The sequence below is a fragment of the Cydia strobilella genome, chromosome 20 (genome assembly GCF_947568885.1).
Source record: "Cydia strobilella chromosome 20, ilCydStro3.1, whole genome shotgun sequence".
Lineage (NCBI taxonomy): Eukaryota > Metazoa > Arthropoda > Insecta > Lepidoptera > Tortricidae > Cydia > Cydia strobilella.
Window position 1 is genome coordinate 5,838,329 of NC_086060.1, and position 25,525 is coordinate 5,863,853.

A 25,525-nucleotide genomic window follows, 5' to 3' on the forward strand; every position below is an offset into this window, starting at 1 on the left:
GAGTCAGTAGACTCAGTAGTGAAGCTCCATAAGTCCAGGGTTCTAATTTTGATAAGGGCGTTGAGTCAGTTTTTTTTTTAGTTCATGGGTTTCTAGACACGTAGAAATCATTCATAACTATCCATGCATATATATTGAAGTGTATGTCGTTGCCTAGCACCCGTTTTGATTGAGGCTAGGTCAAACTGTAGAAGTCCCCAACCTGCAATCGGCTAATGCAAAGAGACGATAGGCTCCCTACCTGTCCTATAGTGGGACGTGTATAGGCTAGAAATTATGATGATCACTTTAGTAACAACACTAACTGACCACCAAGCTTGTGAAATTATTAACAAAAGACCTCTCGAAAAGTAAAATCCATAATTTCACGGTCCATCTTAAATCATTTGCCATTCATAGAACTTTCGATAGTTTTGGAATAGTCGAATAATGGTCCCAGAATAGCCGAAAGTTAGCCGAACAATAGTTGGCGTGAGAGGCGTGAAATGGCGGCGATTTTCTGAAATAATTCAATGGGTGGCGTGACTGGGGCACCATCTGGTGATTCATTAAGAATAAAACTGTGTGGCTGTCAGATGCTTATTTGTAGTTCATTATTTCTTTAAATTAGATATGTGTTGATGTCGATCATATACTTACCCGTTTTGCACGCAGTTAATGATGTACTTAATCAATTACCTACACATGACTAAATGAATATGACGGACGACCATCAATAATATAAATCTCGACATATGCTTCGCTTTCTTACGTGAGATTCACAAGAGAAATGTTGGAATATTGTTGGTCCGGTTTCTAAGTTTCTACCAAAGAAATAAACATGAGCCTTGATGCATCTGAAAACTCGCAATATACTAGTCGAACCGATGCTCAGACAGAGCGGCGGTGCCGAAACTACTACTTTAAAAGCACAATAGACAAATTTGTTACTAATGGTCCTTCACGCCCACAAAAAGCTGCTACCACCTGTTCCTTAAATTTTGCACAATGCTGTTTGACACGAATAGATTTATTGCATATAATTGCATTAAAAATTGGAGGAAGTATGCCCAGCAGTGAGACACGCAAATAGGCTAATAAAAATACACTTGGTGGAAAAAAGTACCTGCCTAGATAATTTATTACTTAGACATATCAAAGTTACAATTTAAATTAACTGCTGGAAGTAACTTACTGAATACTTTGGGACTATTCTGTACTAATCAATATCTAAGTAATCAGAATTGTTTTGTAAAATAAATTGTATTTAATAAAAAATGTGTGCGTGCCATGCACCTGTGTCAATAATTATTTTGTATAAAAGAACAAAGGCTTCGGTTCAGTGCAACGATGGCATTAAGACTTGCAACCTCGTTTGTGATTCTCGTCATCCACCTTCACGGGTTGAGCTCGGCTGCCGACCTGCACCAGCTACCAAACAACCGGCTCGATGAAGGGGCTGACAGGGAGCTGCCCAACGCAACCCCAATCCAATGCGGCATGGGGACTCCCAGGAAGGTCATTGCCTCCTCTTACAAGAATCCAGATCAAGTCTTGACAAGTACCATCTTCGCGAGGGACGCGTTCACTTCTGCGCCAATAGGATCACCAAACGGCCCAGGTCCAGGCGCAGGACTAAAATACAAATTCGCTGAGTTTCACGGCGATAAAGTCTTACGCGCGCTTGAAATCGATCCGTCTGGAGAGACGGCCTATTGGCTGCCGCAAGGCGGTACTGTGGATATTCCACAACACCCGTCCGAAGGACAGCCACATTTCGTGTTCACGCCAGACTACAGTGGTTGTTCATGGACAGTCACTCCTATGCAAAACAGGATGTTCCGTCTCCACCACGTAGAAGGCGGCAGAGAAGCAGTTCAGTTCAACAACTTGTCTGAGGCGGCGAAAGGAGGGCCTATGAGCTATGGCATTCAGTACAAAGACTACGGGTACATCGTGGAGATGCGTCGCCTGGTGAGCAACGTCCCGGCCTTCGCATACATGCACTACACCGGAGGACGTTGGAATCTGTACGTTCAGCGTAAGTCTTGTACTCCGGAGAGTGGTGGGTTCACGTTCAATGATCAGCGTATTTTATCGGGAATAGTCTTGAACGAAGCCAAGCAGACTGCTTATCCCCCCATATCTGGTACTAAGTCCTATACTGTGCCTCAATGAAAACCTACATTTTCATTTGTGTAAGAAACATCAAAGAAGTATATGTAAAATATTTTAGATGTATTACTTGTTACCAAACGTATAGTTAAAAATGAATAATTTCGCAAACTTCAAAGTTTCAATGCAATTAACTGCAATAAATCAGTTAGTGTCAAACATCATTGTGCAAAAGGTGAAGGGCAGATGGAAGCACATTTTTGTGGGCGTTGAAGAACATTAGAAACAAATTATTGAGTCTATTGTGCTTTTAAAGAATGGCTTAGTACTGCCATCCTGTCTGTGTCTGACCATTACGCCAAGGAGTAAGTTAATTATAGGTAGGTAGGGCCGTCTTAAACTATGCTGGGGCCCTTTTTAAGCTAAAAATAAGATTGTAAGACCTCAAGCTGTACTGTTCTTCTGTACTATCGGCCAAAGCCAGAGTCGACCACTTTCAAAACAGTATCGCTTGCAAACGTTGATTTTTGACTTGACCCGCCCCTAATTTGTTGACCAATGAGAAACAAAGATCCTTTTTTTTGTAAAGTAGCTGTCATTGTTCACAATCTTTACGTAGCTTGCACGTGTTTTGTCTAGTCTAGTCAGTTGCATCTTGCGCATCTAAAACGCACCACGTGTCTTAACCGTCGCAATTATGAATCACGGCAATTTGTCAACGTATGTGCGAAACCGTATAATTTCTTTAAGAGAAGAAGGATATAATATTAGTCAAATCTCGGAAGAATTACAAATTACGGTAAGTGAATATTTTTTTATTTATACAACTAACTACGCTGTGCAAAGATAAATAAAAAGTATTTATAGTATTATTAGGTTATTAAGATTTAGTTTTTTTTATTCATATATCCTGCTGTTTTAAGTTAAAAATTGGTTTTCAGTATACATGTGATCGATTACCTCACAATACTTCAACTACTTAATTATTAAAATTTTAAATAATATTATTCGTTGACTTATAGAGTAGAATTGTGTTATTTACATATACGCTTTATCACCTTGTAGCAGAAAACATTTTAGCTGTTTACATGGAGTGTTTAAACATGTAGTAGATATTAGTTCAATACGCAAAGGAGGGTTGCAAGCAACATATTTTGATCATTACATTTCTTTTTTTTAGAGAAATTCAGCACGCCGCTGGATTAAACGCTACGACGGAGAAGCAAGTTTAGAAAATCAACCCCGTCCCCAACCGCAACGCATTATTGCTGGCCAGCGTTTGGACCAACTGATCACCACCTATGAAGAGCATCCATTTACGCCTATTCGGCACTTTGCGGCGGCATTTGATTGTTCTCCGCAAACCGTGCGAAACGCTCTTCATAGGGTCGGCATCCACCACCGAAAGCCGGCAAAAAAAATTGTTTTGACAGATGTTCAAAAAGCAGCGCGCCTCAATTTCGCTCGAGATATGAGGGATTTTGATTTTTCACATGCCATATTTTCCGACGAGAAGTCTTTTAAGTCGAGCCAGGTGGGTCGCAAGAATTTATGGCGTGTGGATAATACACGATACGACCCGCGGAATGTGGTCCCATGTTTAGAGTCAGGAAGAGTTGTAGTTAACATGTGGGCGTGGATGAGTGCAGCTGGGCCGGGAGAGCTCGTATATTTACCCGAGAGGGCCAATGGCGCGAGTTATCTGGAGGTTCTGCAGGACACAATGGTGCCGTCAGTGAGGACAGTGTATCCGGAAGAAGACGTGCCTGAAGTAATATTCATACACGACAACTGCCCTATACACAAATGTCGCCTGGTGCAAAATTGGCTTCAACAGAAACCCAGTGGCATTAAAGCAATACCATGGCCCTCGCGCTCTCCGGATCTCAATCCCATTGAAAATCTTTGGTCCGTAATGGTCCAACGCTGGGATACGAGATCCGAAAGGACCAAAAACGCACTCGTCGCACATGTTAACGAGGTGTGGGACTCGTTGCGCGGATCAAATTTGTGCGAAAACCTTGTAGCCTCGATGCGGAGGAGATTGGATGCAGTCATAGACGCTGACGGGGCACTAACAAAATATTAACCGTGCTTTGCACAAAGCATTGAGGTAACTTTGTTTAAACAACGGTTAATATCAACGGTTAGTGGTTCATCGGTGTTTTACGCTATAGTCTTAAGTCACCTATGTTATTTACGTGTCAATATATTTATTTACGTTCATGCTAAAAATATTTGTTTAAAATGTCAGTTTTGTGTTATTGAGTATTAATTTGTTTTTTTTTTCTTGACGAACTTGAGACATGTGTTTGTTACCGACTGTCTTTCATGTGACCGTGTGTTGACTTTCATGTGTTGTTTACACTACGATTCATAAGAAAATTTGTGCAGTGGTTCATAGGTGTTAGTAATCTTGGCTGTAAGTATAAGTAATGTAGGGTTTAAGATCACTTAATTAATAACGTGTCAAGAAATTTAATTATGTGTATTTTTATATATAATTAGCATAAGTAGTATTATTAGATTAATTAGGTTAACTAGAATATATATTAGCTCAGGGTAAAATTTGGTTATATTTTGTTTCGAGTTGATGTTAATAGTGAGTGTGATAGTAACTTTAGTATAGTAACATAACTTAGTATAAGGGTATATAACTAAGTATAAGGCGAAAACAAGATACACTAGCTGATTCAATCTTACAAATTTTACAATATAATATTTTACGCCATTTATTCATTTTTTTATTCGACCCGATAATGCTCGATAGCAACGCAAAGGGCCCACATTGTATAGTGATTACGGTGTATCTGGGTTCTTTTTGCCGCCTTGCCCCGACTCGTAACCCATATTTTACTTGTTTAACCACATTTTAAGTTCGACACGCTGTAACAATCGGTATGATCAACACGTGCAATATGTTCACTTGGATTACTTGGATAGTTATAGATACAGTGATAATATGTGCTAGTGTGTGTTCTTCTTCAAATATTGTTGATTTATATTAATTTACTTTCTCTCATTTAATTTGGTGAAATTAATTAAATTAAATGTCATGTAAAATAAAAACAATATATATATAACTAAATAAGCCTACCCATTTCCTAATAAATAAAATCTTACATTTAAGACTTATATCTATAACCTATTTACTAATCGACTGAAGTACTGACATGTACTGAAGTAGGTCCATTTCCGCCACCGAGGGAAGACGATATTTTCATTGATATAGTAAATCTGAACCGTATTTCTGCATGGAATAGAGTCTACATAGCTCGCACATTTGCACGAGAAGAACCACTCTATGCAGCAATACGGTTGCAAAATGCCCCAATTGGTCAAGATTGATGCTAGTAGTATTCGCTCATTTTGGAGTTTTAGCGAAGGAAATGGTGGTGACACAAATAACGTAACGTTTACATTTATTAAGTCATCTACGGCCTGCTTATATTTAAGTAGGTATATTATTTAAGTTGTTTTTGTTAAGTATTATTGTTAATATTAGTCTAGTTTATATTATTCTTGTATATAATAAATGTATAAAAATAAATACTTTGTATTTTTTTGTTGGACCAAATTACGTAAGAAAGTAACTCATGTATTTGATAATAAGTGTTATAAAATAAATATTAAAACTAAAACTAACTACAATTATAATAACTAAAGCTAAAAATTCAAAATACCTAACAAAAATTTGTGCCCTTGGTAGGGTGCCCATCACGCAGGCAGCGTTCCCGCGCTGGATTGCTATGATTTTACCATTTTTTGCTAGAACTAAATATTGATTATTTGATCAGCAAAGTAAAAAACGATATAAGACTTGCATCGTATAAAATTTCAGTAATCGAACTATTTGAGTACTTATGAACAGACGGGGTATAGTTAAAAAAATAGTCGCGGCTAATACTCGCGGCATTTTAGTTTGGTGTGAATCTATTGTCTCATATTTTTCTTTGACAGCATGCCGGCACTATAACTTGCCTAACATAGCAAACACCTGCAGAACAATTACGCCGTGCACCAATTACTGCTTGCCTGATGAATGCAGCCCGGACCTAATATTCGAAACCTAAGCAATAAACTAACCCAAATGGCAGTTTAATGCGTTCCAGATGCGTCTCTTTTTCTTAATAGTACGCAACAAAGTATTGCTGCGTAAATGCGAGCGCTTAGTTTTTTCTTTTGTCTCTCCTGAGTCCTTACTCCTTATCCTTAAACCTTGTCGGCTAGCTTTGAGATAGCTAATAACGTGAAATTTATCACAATACAATAGAATAAAAATAGTTTGCCGGGAGTAAAATAAAAATAGTCCATATAAAATGATTCAAATTTATTAATAACTTAAACATATACCTATCATGCAATACAGTAAATTAAAATAAATTAACCTATTCAAAAGTAAAATTAAGGTGTCGGCATGGTCGCTGTGACAACTGAAAATAAAAATTAATCGTTTAATGAAGATGATGGTGTGAACGTAGTAATAGGGTCCCGTTTTCACCCTTTGGCTACACAGGCTACACTACACGGTACACGGTAGCACGGCATTGAGGATCGGCCATAGATAAGTTTTCGAACGTAAAAAACTCAACACGGACCCCACCAGAATTATGCGGTTCTCATAAGATATTACATATTTGATATGAGAAACCACATATGTTTATCTTACCCTGTGTTCACATTCCTTCTTGACCATCTCTGTATGCTGGTTTGTATACAGGCTGGCTAAAAAATAAGTGCATTCCCGTTGCCAGGGAGGTTTTGGGATTATACTGAGCATCTTTTACTATGGGACCAACCCCGAAATCGCGAAAAAAATTTGACTGTTCCATACATTTTGGCTGGTCCATTTTTTATGGGAGGTATATATAATTTATAATATTATAATTTATAATATAATAATTTATCATATTTATATTTGATATGTTGCATCTTGAATAAATATCTGGGCATGCCATTTTCATATTTATATATGCCATACGGGGACCAACATATTTTGAGCTTTCTGTTCCAACAGTTGGTATACTAGTCTAGGGCTCAAAAATATTATGGTTCTCGCATAGACTGTTCAAACAAAGGGCTGTTTGTTCTTTGAACGAACCTAATATTCATATATGTATCAATATTCAACACTGGCTTACTATAATCTAATACTTAGTATAAGCCCATTGTTGTAGACTCTCAAAACGCAAAGGCAGTTGCTTGAGGACTTTGAGAGAGACAGGCAAGGCAGTGAGATGCTGTAAAGAGTAGGTAAATGTAACATTAGTAAATTAGGATAGTGACTTTCTAGTTTCAAAATGGTGATATTTATGGACGTAGAACGTGTTTTAGATAGGTATGATTATATTTTTATGTTAGATATTGGACTTATTTGGCCGTGGGACCTTACACATTTTGTTTTGAGGCGAGAGTGTTATTGTGGATTAGAAATCGAGCGACAAGGACAATTGGATCATTTTATTGTTGACATTAGTTTTGGAGTTAATGTTTTAATTTTAGTTGACCAACCGTACTTTTGGTGTAGTGTGTGTCGAAGGTGCATATACGACCACCAATTACCGGAGGAGTGCGAAGTGTGTGAAGAAAAAAGTAAGGGCTAAACTGCGTTTACCGGGTGCGTATATATATATTTAAATGTATGTATTTATTTATTGGACCAATAAACTATCCTACCTATTTCCTAATAAATAAAATCTTGCGTGTTCAGATCACGTCGGGGTCACCAATGTGGCAGTCGGGGTTTGGTAATGTGTTGGGATTGTTAGAAATAAAAGTCCATACGCGGTAACAATAATTAATCTATATTAAAAACTAAAAACTAAACTTACACAAATAACACAAACAAATTACACTTACACAAGTCGCATTTAACACTTATATCTAAAACCATAAGCCATTATAACAGATTGCCTACTGAACTAAAAATCATTACGGATCACTCGGTGTTTCATAGGGAATTGAAAATATTTTTATTGAGAGGTTGCTTTTACAAAGTGGATGAAATTTTTGATAATATTTAAGATTTAGGCTTATTATATTATGATTACACTAAGTTTTTAATAATTATAATTTTTTGAATAAATGTATGACTATAAGGTTATACTCATACATTTATTAAAAAAATATAATAATAAGTAGGCTTATTTACTAATTTAATACGTGATGGCCGCGGCTTCACGGCGGCGGCTGTCTGCAATAACAAAATATATAGGTTAACATTGATGCTATAGTAGTATTCGCTCATTTTGTAGTTTTAGCGAAGGAAGTGGTTATTTACGTTGCCAAATTTAAAGCATAGACCTTCACTCACTTTCGTTCGCTTCGGTCCAATTTTTTTGTCGAGATAGTTTTAGGAAATTATTTAAAATGGCGGAGTTGACACAAATGACGTAGGTGCCATTGGCATCTATTCTAAGACGCATAGAACCATTGCGGCTCGTTACAAAAACGATCGTGAATATCAACATACCCTAGTAGGGTTTCCTGCAAAGCATGCACCCTGGCGCCGCGCAGGGTAATGCTGCGGTCGGCGGCCGGGTGCGTCGGTCTTGACGCCCCGGAATAGCAACCGGCCGCGACCTGGTCCGCCCCGAGCCCGGCCTTGAGGGTCGAATACGGCGCGCAACCCCAACCGGGGTCGGTGGCGGGGTCGGCGGTATTGAAGCCGCCGAGGGTTCCATCTGAGGCCCTCTAACAAAAAGCGAAACAAAATGAAAATTTCAACGATAATGTCACGCAAGGGGAAACTAAGACTTAGTACTGAACGTTCTTACCTAAGGCAAAGGCGCAGGGGCATGCCGCACCCCCAGCATGTTTCAGCTGCCGGCGACGACGCCGGCTGCTCTGCTGCTTGTGCCTCTGCGCCCTCCGCCTCGTCCTCCGCACCCTCTCGCTGTCTTCGTGTCCTGAAGCTTCAAGCAAACATATCCCATTATGAATTTGTAAATTTACATAACTCGAATATGTATTATATAGTTACAGAACTTACCTAAGGCATTGAAAAATGTCTCTCAAAAAATCCATTATTTTATTTAGTTATATATGTTCGGTTCGGGCCTCGTCACTGAACTGAACAAGAGCATCGTAGAGATCGAGCTTACAGTTTACCAATTATCATTTTGTTTATTATATCATATTTCTCAAAGAGTTGTTTTGGGAACTCTCAACACCGCCGAATAACGAAATAGGAAACCCTTTAAGGTCCGCCACACCGCCATCTTAATACTTACAACAACATAAGGGTCAGCATAAATTATAATCAAACTAGCAGTTTCCCGCGACTCGTCTGCGTGGAATAACCCTTTAAAAGCTTCCAACTTTTCTGGGATAAAAACTATGCTATGTCCATTCCCGGGACTCCAACTATATACGAAATTTCAACTTAATCGGTTTAGCTAGCGCTAACGAGTGCGGCCGAGTCAAACAGACATTCAGTAAACAGAGTTATTACGTAACTTACTAATAAAACTTAAGCCTAAATAATGGGTTAAAGGCGCGGGCGCTGTATCCTAGAACTCATTATGGCTTGTTTAAAAAAAGCTTCCAAGTATGGTCGAACAATTATTTAACGGCCACCAGATGTGTATCTTTCTATCATAGAATGACTTTTACCTGACCCATAATTATTATTTGCAAACAGTTATTTTAGTCATGGTTATTTTTTTAACCAAGACACAAACAGATATGCTCTTCTTAATTATGCTATATTTTAAAGAAATAGTTATAATTATACGATTATTATATTTACCCATGATTATTTTAGTACAAAGTTCATTTTTTATTTTATTTTAAATGTTTATCAAGTCTGTTCTTAAAACTGTTCACAGAGGGAGCACTTATAACTGTCTTTATTACCTTAAACGTTAAACTTATTTATTACCGATCCTCAATACCGTGTAGCATTCATATACACTTTTTTTTAACATCATTTTCACAAGTAATTTTCCACCCATTGGAACCATATTAGCGGATTATCACAAACAAGAAGCATTTACTATTACAGTAATAATAAAATAACTAGGCAACATTAGAAAACAAATTGACTTAACTACAATAGGTAAGTAACTAATTATTTAAAACAAACCTCGTGTGCTCTTCCGATGCGTTATCTCCTTCCTGCTAGAGTCCTTCAGTCCACTTTCGCAAACAAAAAAAGGTCCTCGCGCCGTGATCATAATATTTTTTATAGCCATTGCTTCGTGTTTCAGAGTCATCTACAATAAATAAGTGATAAATATTAAGTAGTCTTTATAGTTAACATTATCGACTACCATCAGCATCACGTGTCGAATAATTTACTTACCATGAAATATCACAAATTCACAAGACAGCGGAGTATTAGTAATAGGGTCCCGTTTTTACCCTTTGGGTACGGAACCCTAAAAACGTGATTTTTTTGCGTAATGTTATGGAACCCATCGTCGGTTTTTATTGTAGTTTCGATGTTATTACTCACATATAAATGTAAAAGAAAATTGACATCTTTTACACGACTGCCCGAAAAAGGAGAAAATTGTAATCATGGCATGTCATACTAACATATAACATAAGTCAGTCCCTAGACTACAAGAAAAAATAGCTATTACAGAAAAGCGCGTTATTGTTATGCAAAAGAGAATTGTGGTAAACATTTCACTTATGTTGCAGAGGGAATTGATTTGTTAGCTGTTATCGACTGAACTTGAGAGTGCCAGAACTAAAGTGGCTAAAACTTAAATTTATTAACACTTCGAACAATCCAAAATATTTTAACATCGTCTCGACGTCATTTGGTCTTGTGAGATCTTACGTGAAACAGGAGACTTGTGTTTGTGTTCTAAAATGGAAAGAAAGTAAGTACTCATGGAATAATATTGTATTTAAAAATAAAGTTAAATCACCAATTTTGGATATTGATACCCTAGTGCCCATATGACTGTGCGGAAGTTCCGAAAAAAGTTAAGATTTCAGTGAAATGGTGATTACACTATAGTATGCTCACTGGTGCAAAGATATTTATTTTTCTACAAAATAAGTCACAATTGACCACTAGGGTATCGATATACGTAGTATTAATACCTTATCATTTGCACATATTAGGATTTAGACATAGTGATTTAGTTCTAATTAATGACGTGATATTGGAAGATCAAAATTAAGATAACAACTAACTGCCACTGTCAAATCTGTTCTAATTTTATTCTAGATCGGTTATATTTTTGGTCTCTATTTCTGAGCGCTCCCCAGCGCTTACACATTTCTGTTTGGCGTAATGGTTGACTGGGAGAGAATACGTTAAGGCATGCCTTTTGAACTCTTTTTGTGTGCATTGTGCAATAAAGTTTAAAATAAGTAATAAACTGTTTATTCTGTTTGCAGCGGAATTAATACGCCACCACCGTCATCGCCGGACGGTGTAACACCACCGCCGACACCGGAGGCGTCGACTTCGTCGGCGAGCGAACTGGACTCGCCGCCGAGGTCACCTACACTGCCGCCAACACCACCACCTGACCTTGTGGCGGCTGTTATATGGTGGCCACCGGCTCCTCTGCAGGAGCGGAGGCACAGCGCTCCTTTTTAATTTACTATGGGACCACAATTAAATAATAAAACAGTTCTATAGTAGTATTATTTCTAATTCTTTGTTGAACTTGTTCCTCCATTGTTGTTGCTCCATTATTTTTTTTTGAAATTTTCAACCTAACCAGTCAGTAAGATAAAAAGGTGGCTCGACAAAAGGCAAATTCACACCAGAGTTCTTTAGATTTAAATTTACAACGTTTGTTGTATGGGAGCCCCACTTAAATATTTATTTTATTCTGTTTTTAGGATTTGTTGTTATAGCGGCAACAGAAATACATCATCTGTGAAAATTACAACTGTCTAGCTATCACGGTTCATGAGATACAGCCTGGTGATAGATGGACAGACAGACGGACGGACAGCGGAGTCTTAGTAATAGGATCCCGTTTTTTATTACTGTTTGGGTAAGGAACCCTAACAATTGAATTTTTAATGAAATGTTTTATTTCATGTTTTATAGATGTTTGTAAAATTTGGTAAGTAATTACCTACAATTATCATGAGTGCTATAGAGAACTTGAAACGTCGAAATTGAATATTCCAATAATATTCAAATATGTAATACGGATAGTAATCCGTGACACAATCTATTTATTTATTAAATTTTATATTGAGGTATGGTGGCATATTAAAATGATGTAACAATCCTTTCCAGGGCCACCGTAAGATATCATGATATAAAGAAAAATAAAACCCATCGCGGCTCAAAGGATCGAAAGCCAGATGGGTAAAGCCGTCGAGATTGTTAATTTTTGTCTGAACCAAATCTTCCAGTTCGTTTTCATCGAATATGTAAGCACTACTGGCGTTGTTGTTAGTTGATTCTATAAAGCAATGCTTGTTTCCCCATTTCGCAAACTTAATAAAAGTTGGTGTTTCTATAACATTTTTGCATTTTCATCAAACCCTCCTAATTTTGGTTAAAAATGCCGTGGCCGTATTCTCCGAGTGCTTTTAAACTATCAATTATTTTCATATTTAAACATTTACAAAAATACGTTTAAAACGTTTGAAAGATTAGACACACTATCATTTTATTCAATTTGTAATACGCATTTGTAATACGTATTAATATATTTATAACATTTTGCTGTTATTCTTATTGGACCACTGTTTACATTCTGACAGAAAATCACAAAAAACTTCAAAAGAAATTCTAGTGGTCCGCCCCCAAATTTCATTGGTGGACAAAAGCTGACGAGCCTCGGGCAGATGTTCCCGCTTCAAACAAAATGCGCCTTTAAGGTGGTCGACTCTGGCTTTGGCCGATAGTACCTATAGACTTCTATAAACGAAATTTCGGAAACTATAACATTGTAAAAATGTAATATTTCGCAGCTTGAAAGCTGTATTAGGCGCTTAAGATTTGTATAAGTGAGAATTTTAGTTGTTTTAATTATGTAAAGTAAAATCATTCTAAACGCAATGATGTTCATTCAGGCATTAGGTACTTACTCGTAATATTTATTTGTTTCTTTTAACTTAAGAAAGCTAAAAACTGTAATAGATGTCATATATTAAAGAATAAAATTAAAAAAGCTATTTTAACTCCTACAATAATACATTTAGGGAAATTGGGCATCATTTTATAATTTCCGCTACGTACCTAATTGTTATCTGGACTGGAACTCATATCATGGAGCTCAGTAGCCAATCTCCAACAACTTGATGACAGGAAAGAAAGAGAATTGTCTAATTGCAACATCAATCCACTGCGGTTCTACGCCAAGAAAAGTCAGCGTGTTATGTGTGTTACAACGAAGACTTCAAGCCTATTCCTACCAGGCCAACAATGTGGAATGGTGGTGCTTAATTACGATATTTTCTTACCTTCCCGACACCCATATATTTTTTTTTATCAATAACGGTTTCGTCGATTGGCATTTGACATTGTTAGTCGGCCTTAGACAATAAAATGAAAAAAAAAACTACATCATGCAAAAGGTGAAGGGCAGGTGGTAGCACATTTTTGTGGGCGTAAAGAAACATTAGAAACAAATTTGTCCATTGTGATTTTTTAAAGTTCGCACTGCCGCTCAGATCGATTGTTTTCAGATGCAATCGCGAGTAATGGTTACATTTCCAGACATCGCGAAAAGTGTTTATATACTTGTAGATAATGAGAAAGTATGAAGATTCAAAGCATAAAATAACAGAATTTTCATTTTTATTTTTTATTTTTGGGCTGGAGGTTTTCGGGAGAATAATGTTATACGTATACCTACTCAAATAGTATACCTAACTATATAAAGTAATTACAAAGTAATGTAAAAGTGTTTCTAGTACCCTTACCCTACGTCTTTTATCATTTAAGAATCCTTTTTTAACCTTGAACCAATATGAAACACAAATTATAATATTAAAAGTCTACATTAAATATTAGCAATCAATTAAATTTTCAATAGTCCTTTGACACCAAAGGTAAAAACGTTTATGAATCATACGTTAAGTACAGTTGCCCCTTGAAACCTATTGTCCCATTTCATTTGTAGTCTGTGACCACAAAGAACTGTTTTGGTGGTTTCTCTGAGGTGGTCTATTGTGCTATACTCTAAGAACACCACATGAAGTATTGTGTTATCAATAATGAAAACGACTCAAGTGTAGTATACCAGTCGTTCAGTTAAGGCATATGGAGAATCATTGTCGGATTGTATCTGCGCAAAAGAAGTCAAATTAGTTGCTTTTGTATAAAAGCAGGTGTGGTAAATTGCACGGGCCACTTTTATTCCTATTATTTACCTAGTTGGCTACATCTAGAACTTGCACTCTTATTTTTTTTATTCATCTATTTCCCTACATTAACGCTTTCTTTTCCGTGTATATTAAATAAAACAATTGAATTTGCCATTATTGCCATATTTTAATTATTACATTTTTGATTCAGGTTTAGGCAACAATACCCATATTACATATGCCTTATAATTATAAAGTAATAAATAATAATATTTGGGGCCAATTTTACACAGATCGACCTAGCCTCACACTAAGCAAAGCTTGTTGGTACTTGGTACTATAACCACAAAACTAAGCGATGATAGAAATCGATACTTAGACTAATTGCAACAAAATGCTACTGCACACATTGCTGAACTCAAGTGTATTTTTTTCTGTCTCTTTGTACATATATAATTTTGTCTGTTAATATTGTATTGTTGTTTTTTATCCTTTTTTTCATTTTCTTGTCCTGTGTATGTGTGCTTTATCGAATAAATAACTTTACTTTCTTTTTCTTTCTTAAATACATACTTTGGTTCTTTAATACATACATAACATCCATAACTCAAGAACATTCGTGATAATCACAAATAAATGCCCTCACCGGGATTCGAATCCGGGCACTCCTGCTTCCTGACTACCAGCTATACTACGAGGCCGTGAATGTCATAAATAGGAGAGCGCGCTGGCAATGGATTTTCGTCTATTCCCGCTAAGCAGACCCTTGCCAAACGTCACGTGCCCCACAGTAAGCCGTCTATAACTACGTTGCCGGCAATCCCTTATTTTCCGGCCTCTGTAGTAATGTAGGTGACGTAGGTGTACTGTTTTATGTTTGTAATAATAGGATGTGAAACATCAGGTTTGCTTTATATGAAACGTCCGGCATTTACACGACATTGCAGGATCAGGCCGGATAAATAACCCTGTACTCGGCTCGAATGGGTGACGGTATTCCCAGAGAACTCCACCCAGCAGCACTATGTCAGAGCGATCGAGAGTCCCGCGACTCCTGCCCGAGCAATTAAACTTATTGGTGGTGGTAATTCACAAGGACAATTAATAATACAAAATGTGACAATGTGAAATGTGTATTTGTAATAAAATAAGAAGTCAAAGGAAACACTACATTGGGTTTCAGACAATTCAGACATCAAAGAGAAACATGCCAAAAGGAAGATTAGAGTTTGAGGTTAAATTTGAGAAATCTTGACATTTAAGGAATGTTGTAAGACTTGGTACCTGATATAGCAGGGTAAGTAGATTTCGATTCGTTCATCACCAACCCCGTTAAAATGCGGCGATCGTTGAACGTGTACCCGCCAGTTTCCGGAGTGCACGACTTGCGCTGGAAGTTGAGGGTCCAATGTCCGTTGGCATAGTGCATGTATGCATACGCTGGGACATTGCTGACCAACCGGCGAGTCTCCACGATATACCCGTAGTCTTTATACTGCATGGCGTAGGTGGTAGGTCCCCCTTTCTGGGCTTCAGTTAAACTATTGAACTGCTCCCTCTCCCTGCCGCCTTCAACGTGTCGCAGGCGAAGCATCCCGTTAGACATCGGTGTGACAGTCCATGAGCAACCGCTGAAGTCTGGAGTGAACACGTAATGTGGCTGTCTCTCGGACGGATGTTGGTGAATGTCTACGACACCGCCTTGAGGAAGCCAGTAGGCCGCCTCGCCACCAGGATCGACTTCGAGAGCATACAAGACTTTAGCTCCATGGAATTCTGCCATTTTATAGCGTGTTCCAGCTCCCGGTCTAGGTCCGTTTGGATCTCCTAATGCACCAGCGGTGATCGCGTCCGTTCCGAAGATTGTACTTGTCAATACTTGTCCTGGATTTTTATAAGTGGAAGTAGTGACCCTTCTTGGAGACGCGGAGCCACAGTGGATTACAACTCCATTGGGCAGGTCTCTGTCGGCTCCTTCTGCGAGCCTGTTATTTGGTAGTTTAGGGAGATCGGCTGCCAAGCTTAATCCATATAGCTGGATAATGAGAATCACAACTGGGGTGATATACCTCAGACCCATCGTGGAATTATAATACCTGTTGATGGCGGTACATAACGTTATATATACGAATTGGCTTTTGCTCGCATCATTGCTTTTTCGACACAATTTTTTATCCAATCAGGTTTAACTGGTTAATTAATGTATGTATCTAAAAGTAATTCCTTATGTCTCAATCAACTGATGTGCCTCGTTACAGTACCTAATAAAATTTAATTTAATGAGTGATACAAGTGAGAGACGTTCCAAAAAGGGATGGTGACAATATATTTCGGAATATTTCAGATATCCAAGATTTATTAGATCTATTTATCCAAATTTAGAGGCAACATTTATCAGTGTAACTCATAATCTGTGCACTTTGCTCTATTAAGAGTATTAAGACCTGGATGCGTAGCCAACATGCCAATCATTTACGCTTCGTATTACCCTCCGTTGCTCCGTTTTATGACGTGTGAAATTGTAATTTTATTAATAAATGATTGTAATTGTATTGTATTGAACGAAACACAACTGTCACTGTCGCACTAATACCTATGTAAGAGTGATAGAGAGACGCAAAGCGTTTCGTTGTCGTAGCGCTAACGATTGTCACCTTGGCTAGGCACCCTGTCTCTGTCTCTATGATTTCCTTGCGTGGTTTAATGATTTCTCCTTTCCAATATGTCTTGCAAAAAGATACGTCAATTCGCCTTTTGGAATTCTAAAAGAACAACACGTTATTTGCTGTCGTTGGATAATTGTTGGATATGACAATAAATGTATTTAATCGCGTCAATTGCATCGTTCGCGTCAATATTATTAATGGAAGACCGTACCGCGATAGTTAGTTATAAAATAAATCGATTTTAACGGATTTTATGTCGTATTTATAATTTTAAAATACAAATCTAATTGTATCGTGAATTATTTCAGAGACCCGAAAGTGTCAATTCGTGGATGAGCGATTTTGTCGGGCGAAGCGATGTTGAATCAGTAATGATTTTGATTTTTTTATTTGAGTTTGTACTTAATGAGAATTTTCCCTTACTATTTTTGCAAATGTTTGATTATATTGGAGAAAAATCAATTAATAGACCACATTTGGTACGGCTAAGTTGCATGTAAAGTAAATAAACCGACGTTTGTCGCCGGCGCCGGCGCCGCACAAAGCGTGTTTGTATTGCGACGTCTGCGTTAATAACATCCGACATAATGTACAGTACATACATACAGCTGCAGGCTAATTGTGAACGGGCAAAACATACGGCAGTTGGTTTACAAGATGTATGCAAAAATATAACGCATATTTGTTTTAAATATGATTTTCATTATTATTGGCAAAGAGGATACCCATAATAAGATAGAGCGGTACTGTCATAGTAAATTTTGTAAGCACTGTAAATTCACTGCCATCTATCGACATGATTTAAAACTAAAAATGAAGATTTATAAAAATACGATAAAATGTATTAAAATATGGATAAATGATTTTTTTATTTGCATTAATTATTTTTATATCATTTTGACCCATGTTCTTTCACTGATATGCGTTAAAATTATAAATAACAAACGAAACCGTCAACGCCCTCTATACGAGAGTAGGCCGAAGCTAGTGGCAGCCATCTGATCGAGAATCAAATTTTCGTGATTTTCGAGGCACGTTTTTTCCTAAGACTGTATCCATTTATTACGGAGTTATATCTATCTTTGTTATTGGGGATGACAGTCTATCAGGTCAGTTCTACAAGCTATTTTCTCGCTTCTAACTCTTGCGATTGGACACATACTCCACTTACAGAAGGCCGGTAGAGCAGAAGGAGGAGCTCTTCCTTTCTGACTGTGTCTGAGCGAAGTACGAATACAAGAGTTCATTGCCGTAAGGCGGTCTTCAAATTTTACATGCCGGTCTTCCCCATAACTCCTTACCCGCAATACCTTACTCGCAATTGTTTACGTTGCAAAATTAATTTCAGTCGCGGGGGTTGCAACGGGAACGGGATGAACGAGACAACACTGGCAGCAAACATGGCACAATCGCAGTTTTTCTACAAAGAAGTTAGTCTATTACTTCTCAATTTAGTAGTTACCATTCGATACGACACAAAAAAACTGATACTAATCAGGATTATACGAGTATAACTATAACGCAAATATAACATACATTTAAATTACCATTAGTGACTTATGGATATATATGCATGCAGGAACATAGTATAATGCTAAGAAGTTAATAATTTTCCTGACCGCTGTTGTTAGCGACAGTAAAATCAGCCACGCACGCGCGACGCATTATGATCGTGTGAGACCGACCTTATGATAATAAGGGCTAGAGCACACTCGCGTTGTAATTATTATTAATTCGTTCTATATTTGATTCATTTTTTTTCAACCTGAATTTGGCGTTGCATAACAGATATATATTTGTGTTATCTCAATGATAACTTTATTAACATTATTTTACTTCTACATTAGATAAATAGGCCAATTTAAACCTGCACCTGACATCAAAACGATGTCTTAACGATGTCAGTTATCATTCGTGCGTTCATTTGGCTCGGACTTGTCAGTCGAAGCATTAGCTCGAGCGAGACGCACGGGTGAATGAGAGCAAAATTACATTATTTAGAGATCGTTTTGATGTCAGCTGTTATATAAGTTTGAGTAGACGGCCTGTTCTCCATACAAATGTAGTCCCCATTTTCCTCTCTGGATATTGACATTATGGAAAATATTTTTACATAATTTGATACAATTATTAACCATAGCTATACGTTTGACTTTTAAATTTTTCAATTATTATAAAAATTAGAAGCGAAAAACAGATTTCATACAATTTTTTAAATACTCCCAACTCTTTTAATAGTTTAAAATTTAAAAAAAATCACGTAGGGGGCATAGCTGTGGTTGATATACAACAAAAGTGTGTCAAAATATTTTCAATAATGTTAATATCCAAAGACGAAAATGAGGGCAACGTTTGGAAAAGAATGAACTATATGAAAAGGCGATTTCGCACGGGTCCTCCTCCACTATCGTCTTAATGGTCCCAAATTAGGCCGCCATTTGAGACGTTGGGAACGTTACTTGCAAAATTGAATCGCTTAACCAAAAAGGTTCTTGTAAAGCTAGGCAAAGCCCCACATGATTATATTTTATTTGTTTTCCTTTGACAATTACATATTATTCGGATATCTGTAATCGTCATATTTATTGCTGGATTTATACAAAATTTTTTGCAATGTCAACGAACTTATACAAACTAAGAGTGTGCACTAAGCCTTACAGCCATAGATTATGAAGCCATCATATCAAGGGGGGTCCTAGGTCATCTATAACCCATCTAAAAAAGGTCTTAACCGCCTACAATATTCTAAGATTATAATACCTTTAATACAAGCAGTGCAGTACAGTTATAATGACTGCGTGATTACTCACGTATAGGCATCACATTAAATATGATAATCGAGCTTTGATCGTTGTTAAAATTAATGTCGCTCAATCTGAAATCTTAATAAAGCGATAAAACGGTGAAACGTAGTCATTAGGTGCTGTAGAATGGAAAATCAGTATTAATCAAAACATCTGATTTTCTGGCAATAAGATAACCTAGGGACTAGGTACGTCGGCCGTCAATACAACAACAAAACAACACAATACAATACAATAGCGGAGGGCTGCGGCGCCTGCGGCCCGTAGTCTGCGCCGGTCCGTCACCGTCGACGCAAGCTCCTGATGACGCTCCTCGGTCCGGAGTGAAACATGTCGAGCGTTTTCGACTTAAAATACGTGAGTGACCCGTTATTAATATGTTTAATATGTTTGTGTCTCACGGAAGTTTTGTTATTAATTTTTTTATTATAATACAACAATAGTTAGATTACAGTCTTGACTGGCCAGCGGCCAAACCTTCAAGTCAATACTCATAGAGTACTCGATAAAAGAGTTCTTGGTTCATAAAGAAGAATGTAATATATTAGTAAAGTTAGTTTCCTGATAGTTTTATTATTTTAATTTTAAGTTCTTCATTTAATATTCGCACGCCAGAAAGAAAGAAAGAATAGAAATATTTGGTAATTGCATACAGATGTTAAAAGTACTTAAATTAATTTAGTAACACATGTTTAGCCAAAATATGGCATAAAAAGGCCAAAAAAGTTGTAATATGCAGAATAGTTTTGTTTAAGACCACAGTCTACTTTAAGACCATTATGTAACCATATTACTGCGAATAAACCATTTACAGACTCCGTACCAACATTCCCAGCGTAGGCCGTCGAAAAGATGAAATGAATATACCTAATAACACTCGGGGTCAACCGCGCAATCACAAAAAAAAATTGTCCCATAGGAAATATTGACATCTGATCTGACTAAATGCATAAAACAGAAAAAAGAAAAAGAAAAAAGGATTTTAAAATGTAAAAATAGCTTGGTTTTTCCCGCGACACCTGAGGTACCAAGCTGGTATCTCTGCATCGAAGGAGCTACGACTTCATTAGGCTTCGGGCGACCAGTCACGACCGCGCGAGCTGGTGCTGCGTTTGAACCGCTGGACATTGGTTTAGTGATAAGTATGAACTATTTTTTTTTCATTGCACCACAAGTGAGATGTTCTGAATCACATTTACAATAAAAAGAAAGTGCATATTGCTGTTTTACTAAAAAAATTAGTAGGTACATTTTGGGTAATCATATGTTTATTATATGCTATTAAGTAATCACACAATGGACACAATGGAATCCTAAAGTACCAAAATGTTAAGTACCTACTTAAGTAGTGTAAGTAGGTATCTACATACGAGTATGACCATTTTTACTTAAAAAATTTGAGAAATGGCCCATTGTATCCCACTCTCTCACAATAATCCTTTTTTATATTTAGGTTACAAAAGATTTTTCTTTTATAACCTAATAATAAAAAGGATTGTAGTCTCAACCAGATCAAAGAATTCTCTTCGTATAATTTTTAGATGTGTTTAATTGCAATACCATTGCACCCTGTAGCTGCGACAGCGATAATAGCGGCATTCATTATAATTAATTATTGCAAGAGCTCGTTTATCATCGTACTTTACATTTTGTGAACAAACGTTATCAATGTCAATGACTTACTTACTTAAATTGGCACTAAATCTGCCTTTGATACATTTTAACAATGTTTGCTAGTTTGTTGGTTGGCTGTCTTCTAAATTTAAGCTAAAATTACTATGGTATACTTTCCGTGTACTTTCAATACTGGTGATTACTGATTATAGGAACGAAAAACAACGTTGACCTCGGGCTTGAAAACTATGCAAACAATATAGACAAAAAAGTACCTAGGTTGAGTTTCGCGTGCTCACCGTTGTACCTAATAATGATCCTGGAGTATTACTTCTTTATTTGGAGCGAGCAAAAGTATTTAGTAAGTAACAAAACTTGCAAAAAATAATGACTGCAATCGTTTTGAATCCAATGTTTTTTTTTTTTTCTAGCAAGATGTCTAGGTATGGTCTTCAAACCTGAAATGCATTAGTCTGTATCTACATAGGTATGGTCTCCAAGAAATCAACTAGTGCAAAGTGTAAGCGAGCCAGCAAAAAGCAAGGCAAGTAAAGACTTAGTTGCACCTTCTAAACGGAGCATAAACACTATTGGTGGTGATCCAATCCCGCAGTTTGAACCCGATGTGTTAGGTCAACCCCTAGTTAAGTTTAACCACTTTTAGCTAATGGCTCCGCTTAAACGTTCTACTAATGGCGAGGGTTGTTTACTTTAATTGGTTGTTTCAGAGGTAAGCGGAAGTTTATATTGAATTTAGAGTTTATTAAGGATGAATATAAGTCATCTTAAACTGTATTAAAAAAAGTCATTTATTATCGCAGTAAATAAAAAAATAAAAAAAACAGTAGTAGGTACAAGCTTAAATTACAGCAGTATTAATTTTAGAATTATAGTTAACAATATTATATTATTATAAATGCTAAGTGCGACAATAGGCTCGGTTTTCACATTTCTTATTTAGGGGCTTAAGGATGGTTTCTCCTGTCTGTTAAAGGATGACTCTCGTCACGTTAGATCGGGACGGGACCGGGCCGGAGCTTCCGACGCTTCGTTTTCTATGGAAAGCATCAGGTGATGACCGGTCACCTGTCATAGAAAATTAAGCCCCGGAAGCTCCGGCCCGGACCCGCCCTGGTCTAACGTGAGTCATCCTTAAGAATAGTTATTTGTTATACAAGGGTGCAAAGTTGTATTTTACCCGCGAGTGTGGAACTGAAACACGAGCAAGCGAAAGGATTCTATAGTTGAACCACGAACGAAGCGAGTGGTTCTAAAATAGAATCCTGAGCGTAGCGAGTGTTTTAACACACGAGAAGTAAAATACATTTGCACCCGTGTGTAACACAAAACTTTTCCCCTCACTATAGCGAGGAAAGTGCAACATCCACAGGCGTTAGATCATCTTCATCACTGGAATCACTCATTTTTTTACGATAATACGATATTATAACAGAAAACTCTGGAAGTTGTGTATTTTTACGTGTCTGTGAGAAAATTTTTGTTGACAATGTTGACAATGACATTTCTGACGATGCGTTTTGAAATTGCAACGACTCAACTTGTGCGTTCAGAATTACATTCAACATCATATAAAAAAATAAATGTTTCTTATGGAATTTAAGGTTAATGACTTAAAATCATTAAATAAAGCTAAATTTGGTATTTTTTATTAAATTCTCAAACCATTTATTTAATGATAATTAATATCGAACGAACCATTATTATGAGCGTTTTACGTTTTGTTATCTGTCAAAAGCTACTTAAACACGCTCCATCCAAGGTCAAATTACTTTCCCCACTAGTGGATAAAATGCGTTTTTCCCCGCTTGTTTTAAAGGATAAAAGACGGCTTTCCGAGCTAGTGAGGGGAAAAATAATTTGTCTGGCACTAGCCGTGTTTGCTTAGTTACAATTGTTAAATTAAAAGCCGTAGTATTTGCTGGAATCAATATTGACCTTCTTATTAATAAGTCAATATTAATAGGTCAGAAATATCGATAGCGCTATATTTACATACCTACCTAGTGGAAAAGGTTTTAACTGTACCTTTATGAGTTTATGACTGTAAGTTGCGAACATTGTTTGGATTTTAACTTTTCATTATCATAAATAGAGTAAATAACTATTCAAAATGAATTCAAAATAAGACAGAGTAATCTGATATCTTTGAATGTGACTATGGTTTGAAACTGTTCTTTTTATAAATTCTGCAATTTTTAGGTTAACTTTTCAGGATTTTTTCTCAGGTTATCCTATAGATAGGTTAGGTTAGGTTTGTTTTATGGCAATCCTGAAAAGTTACGTGTTTGTGAGAAAAAAACAAATTATGACTAAAGAAAATGTGCACAAACAATACATTATGATTTAAAACTAATGTGTGAAATAATAGAGACCCATTTGTCACAACCATGTCTCAGCTTAATGTAAAATCGTGTCTCGTTGCGTAGCGCGGCAGCCTAAGGTCGCATCTCGGTAAACAGTGGCCGGAATAATTAAAAAATTAAAAGCCGTGGTAGTTATTGGAGTCAATATTGGTGGTCACGGCAATTAGCGGGCGCCCCGCCGACGCCGAAGCCGACTTTACTGTCATAATACACGGGTCAAGATCTTTTATTTTTAACCGACTGCCTGCAATGGAGGCAGGAGGTAATGCTCTGTGCAGAATCTGGTGACACACAATATTAATACTTACAATTAAAAATAAATAAAGATTTGACATGGTTTCTTGTTTTTTGTCTGTCGAACAAACTTTAATATTAAGGTTTTGGTTGAAATCTGTCGTTTGCCAAACTAATACTGTAGTAAAGATAAGATTTTTAAGGACCGAATCAGCCTCCAGGTTTATGGTCAACCGGTCACCCGAAGTGCGCCCGCTACAAATTCGCCGTTAACACTCGACACAGACTACTTAACTACTAGATAGGGAATATACACGGTGGCTAAAAAATAAGTGCATTCCCGTTGCCAGGGAGGTTTTGGGATTATACTGAGCAACTTTTACTATGGGACCAACCCCGAAATCGCGAAAAAAAAATTTGGCTGTTTCATACATTTTGTATAACAATAGGTAAACGGTCATTGCAGATTTTCAACCGTTCATTTTAGTTGCACGTGCACGTTTTCATTAGTCATGTGATTATAACGACGTAGTGCAAAATATGAGAATACCCAAGCAGGTAAGGATACAATTAGGAGGAGCAAATTTAGCAAAATGGCGTAGGATTCAACTGAGTGGCGCATCTCGGCGTAGATACAGTTCGCATCAATAGTACCTAAGTAGCGGATGAAAGAATGGAACAAAAGTATCGGTTACAATACAATCTAATTGATATATAGACATGTCTCTTTTTGCTGCTAGAGAAAGGTACAAACTTTTAAAGCGCAGCCTTATCCGCTACTTTTAATGTTGAGTGAACTAGAAAAAAAGCGTCCATGTGTTGCGACTTGCGACCTCGTAGACTTTGTAAAGCGGACTCTGTAGATGGTAGTCTATGCACTCAATACACTATCCGCCGTGTGTATAAAGGACACGGCCGTTCTAATAGCTTCGATATAGCGAGCTGTGGGGAATGGAACGCGAATTTGTCTAAGATGTTGTGGCTTGAAACTAACTAAGTACATGGAACATGTAGGCATAGCCAAGAGCACTTGCTCTAAAATGGATTTTGTGCACAAAATGTACCCGTTTGCTCGACATATGTATATAACAACCTACCTACCTACGAACAGCGACACAAATTTTTTGTATAAGTTTTCAGGCTCAGTTAAAATATTAACGATTTTAGGTTCATGACTGGACCTGGACCGCGACGAAATCACGGAGTGAGACACGCCTGCCCCTGTCCGGTACTAATCGAGGTCTCCGGTTGTCTCATATTAAAGCCCATTAGAGCCTCGAGACCGTCCAATTATCCAGCACATTAGTGTCAGCGCAGCAACAAGGCGCTAAACGAAATGCTTCTTAAACAATGCACTCGTTCACTGATTGGTTCAGTATACAATATGTTACTGGAGCCAGCCTGTACGGATATGATGGTCGTTCTTGTCTACGTGACAGCGTGATAAAACGGTGTCCGTCACTTTCAATCCCGCAGTGTTAAAAAG

At 37.2% G+C, this 25,525-nt stretch overlaps 1 protein-coding gene across 1 annotated transcript; it reads right to left on the reverse strand.

Moving 5' to 3' along the window:
• Positions 1-7,241: 7,241 nt before the first annotated feature.
• Positions 7,242-10,512, reverse strand: LOC134750746 (uncharacterized). Its single transcript, XM_063685987.1, has 4 exons — positions 10,181-10,512; positions 8,871-9,008; positions 8,567-8,787; positions 7,242-7,334 (listed from the first exon to the last, which is right to left on the reverse strand). The coding sequence occupies exons 1-4, from the start codon at positions 10,308-10,310 to the stop codon at positions 7,242-7,244; spliced, it is 582 nt and encodes a 193-aa protein (XP_063542057.1). The 5' UTR covers positions 10,311-10,512.
• Positions 10,513-25,525: the final 15,013 nt, after the last annotated feature.

Excerpts from the sequence above, each read along its gene's own strand:
- LOC134750746 (XM_063685987.1), bottom strand. The coding sequence starts at position 10,310 with ATGACTCTGAAACACGAAGCAATGGCTATAAAAAATATTATGATCACG. Across the intron at positions 9,009-10,180 it reads GCATCGGAAGAGCACACGAG|CTTCAGGACACGAAGACAGC; the intron begins GTTTGTTTTAAA and ends GTTTGCTTGAAG. Across the intron at positions 7,335-8,566 it reads TTGCAGGAAACCCTACTAGG|CATCTCACTGCCTTGCCTGT; the intron begins GTATGTTGATAT and ends TACTCTTTACAG.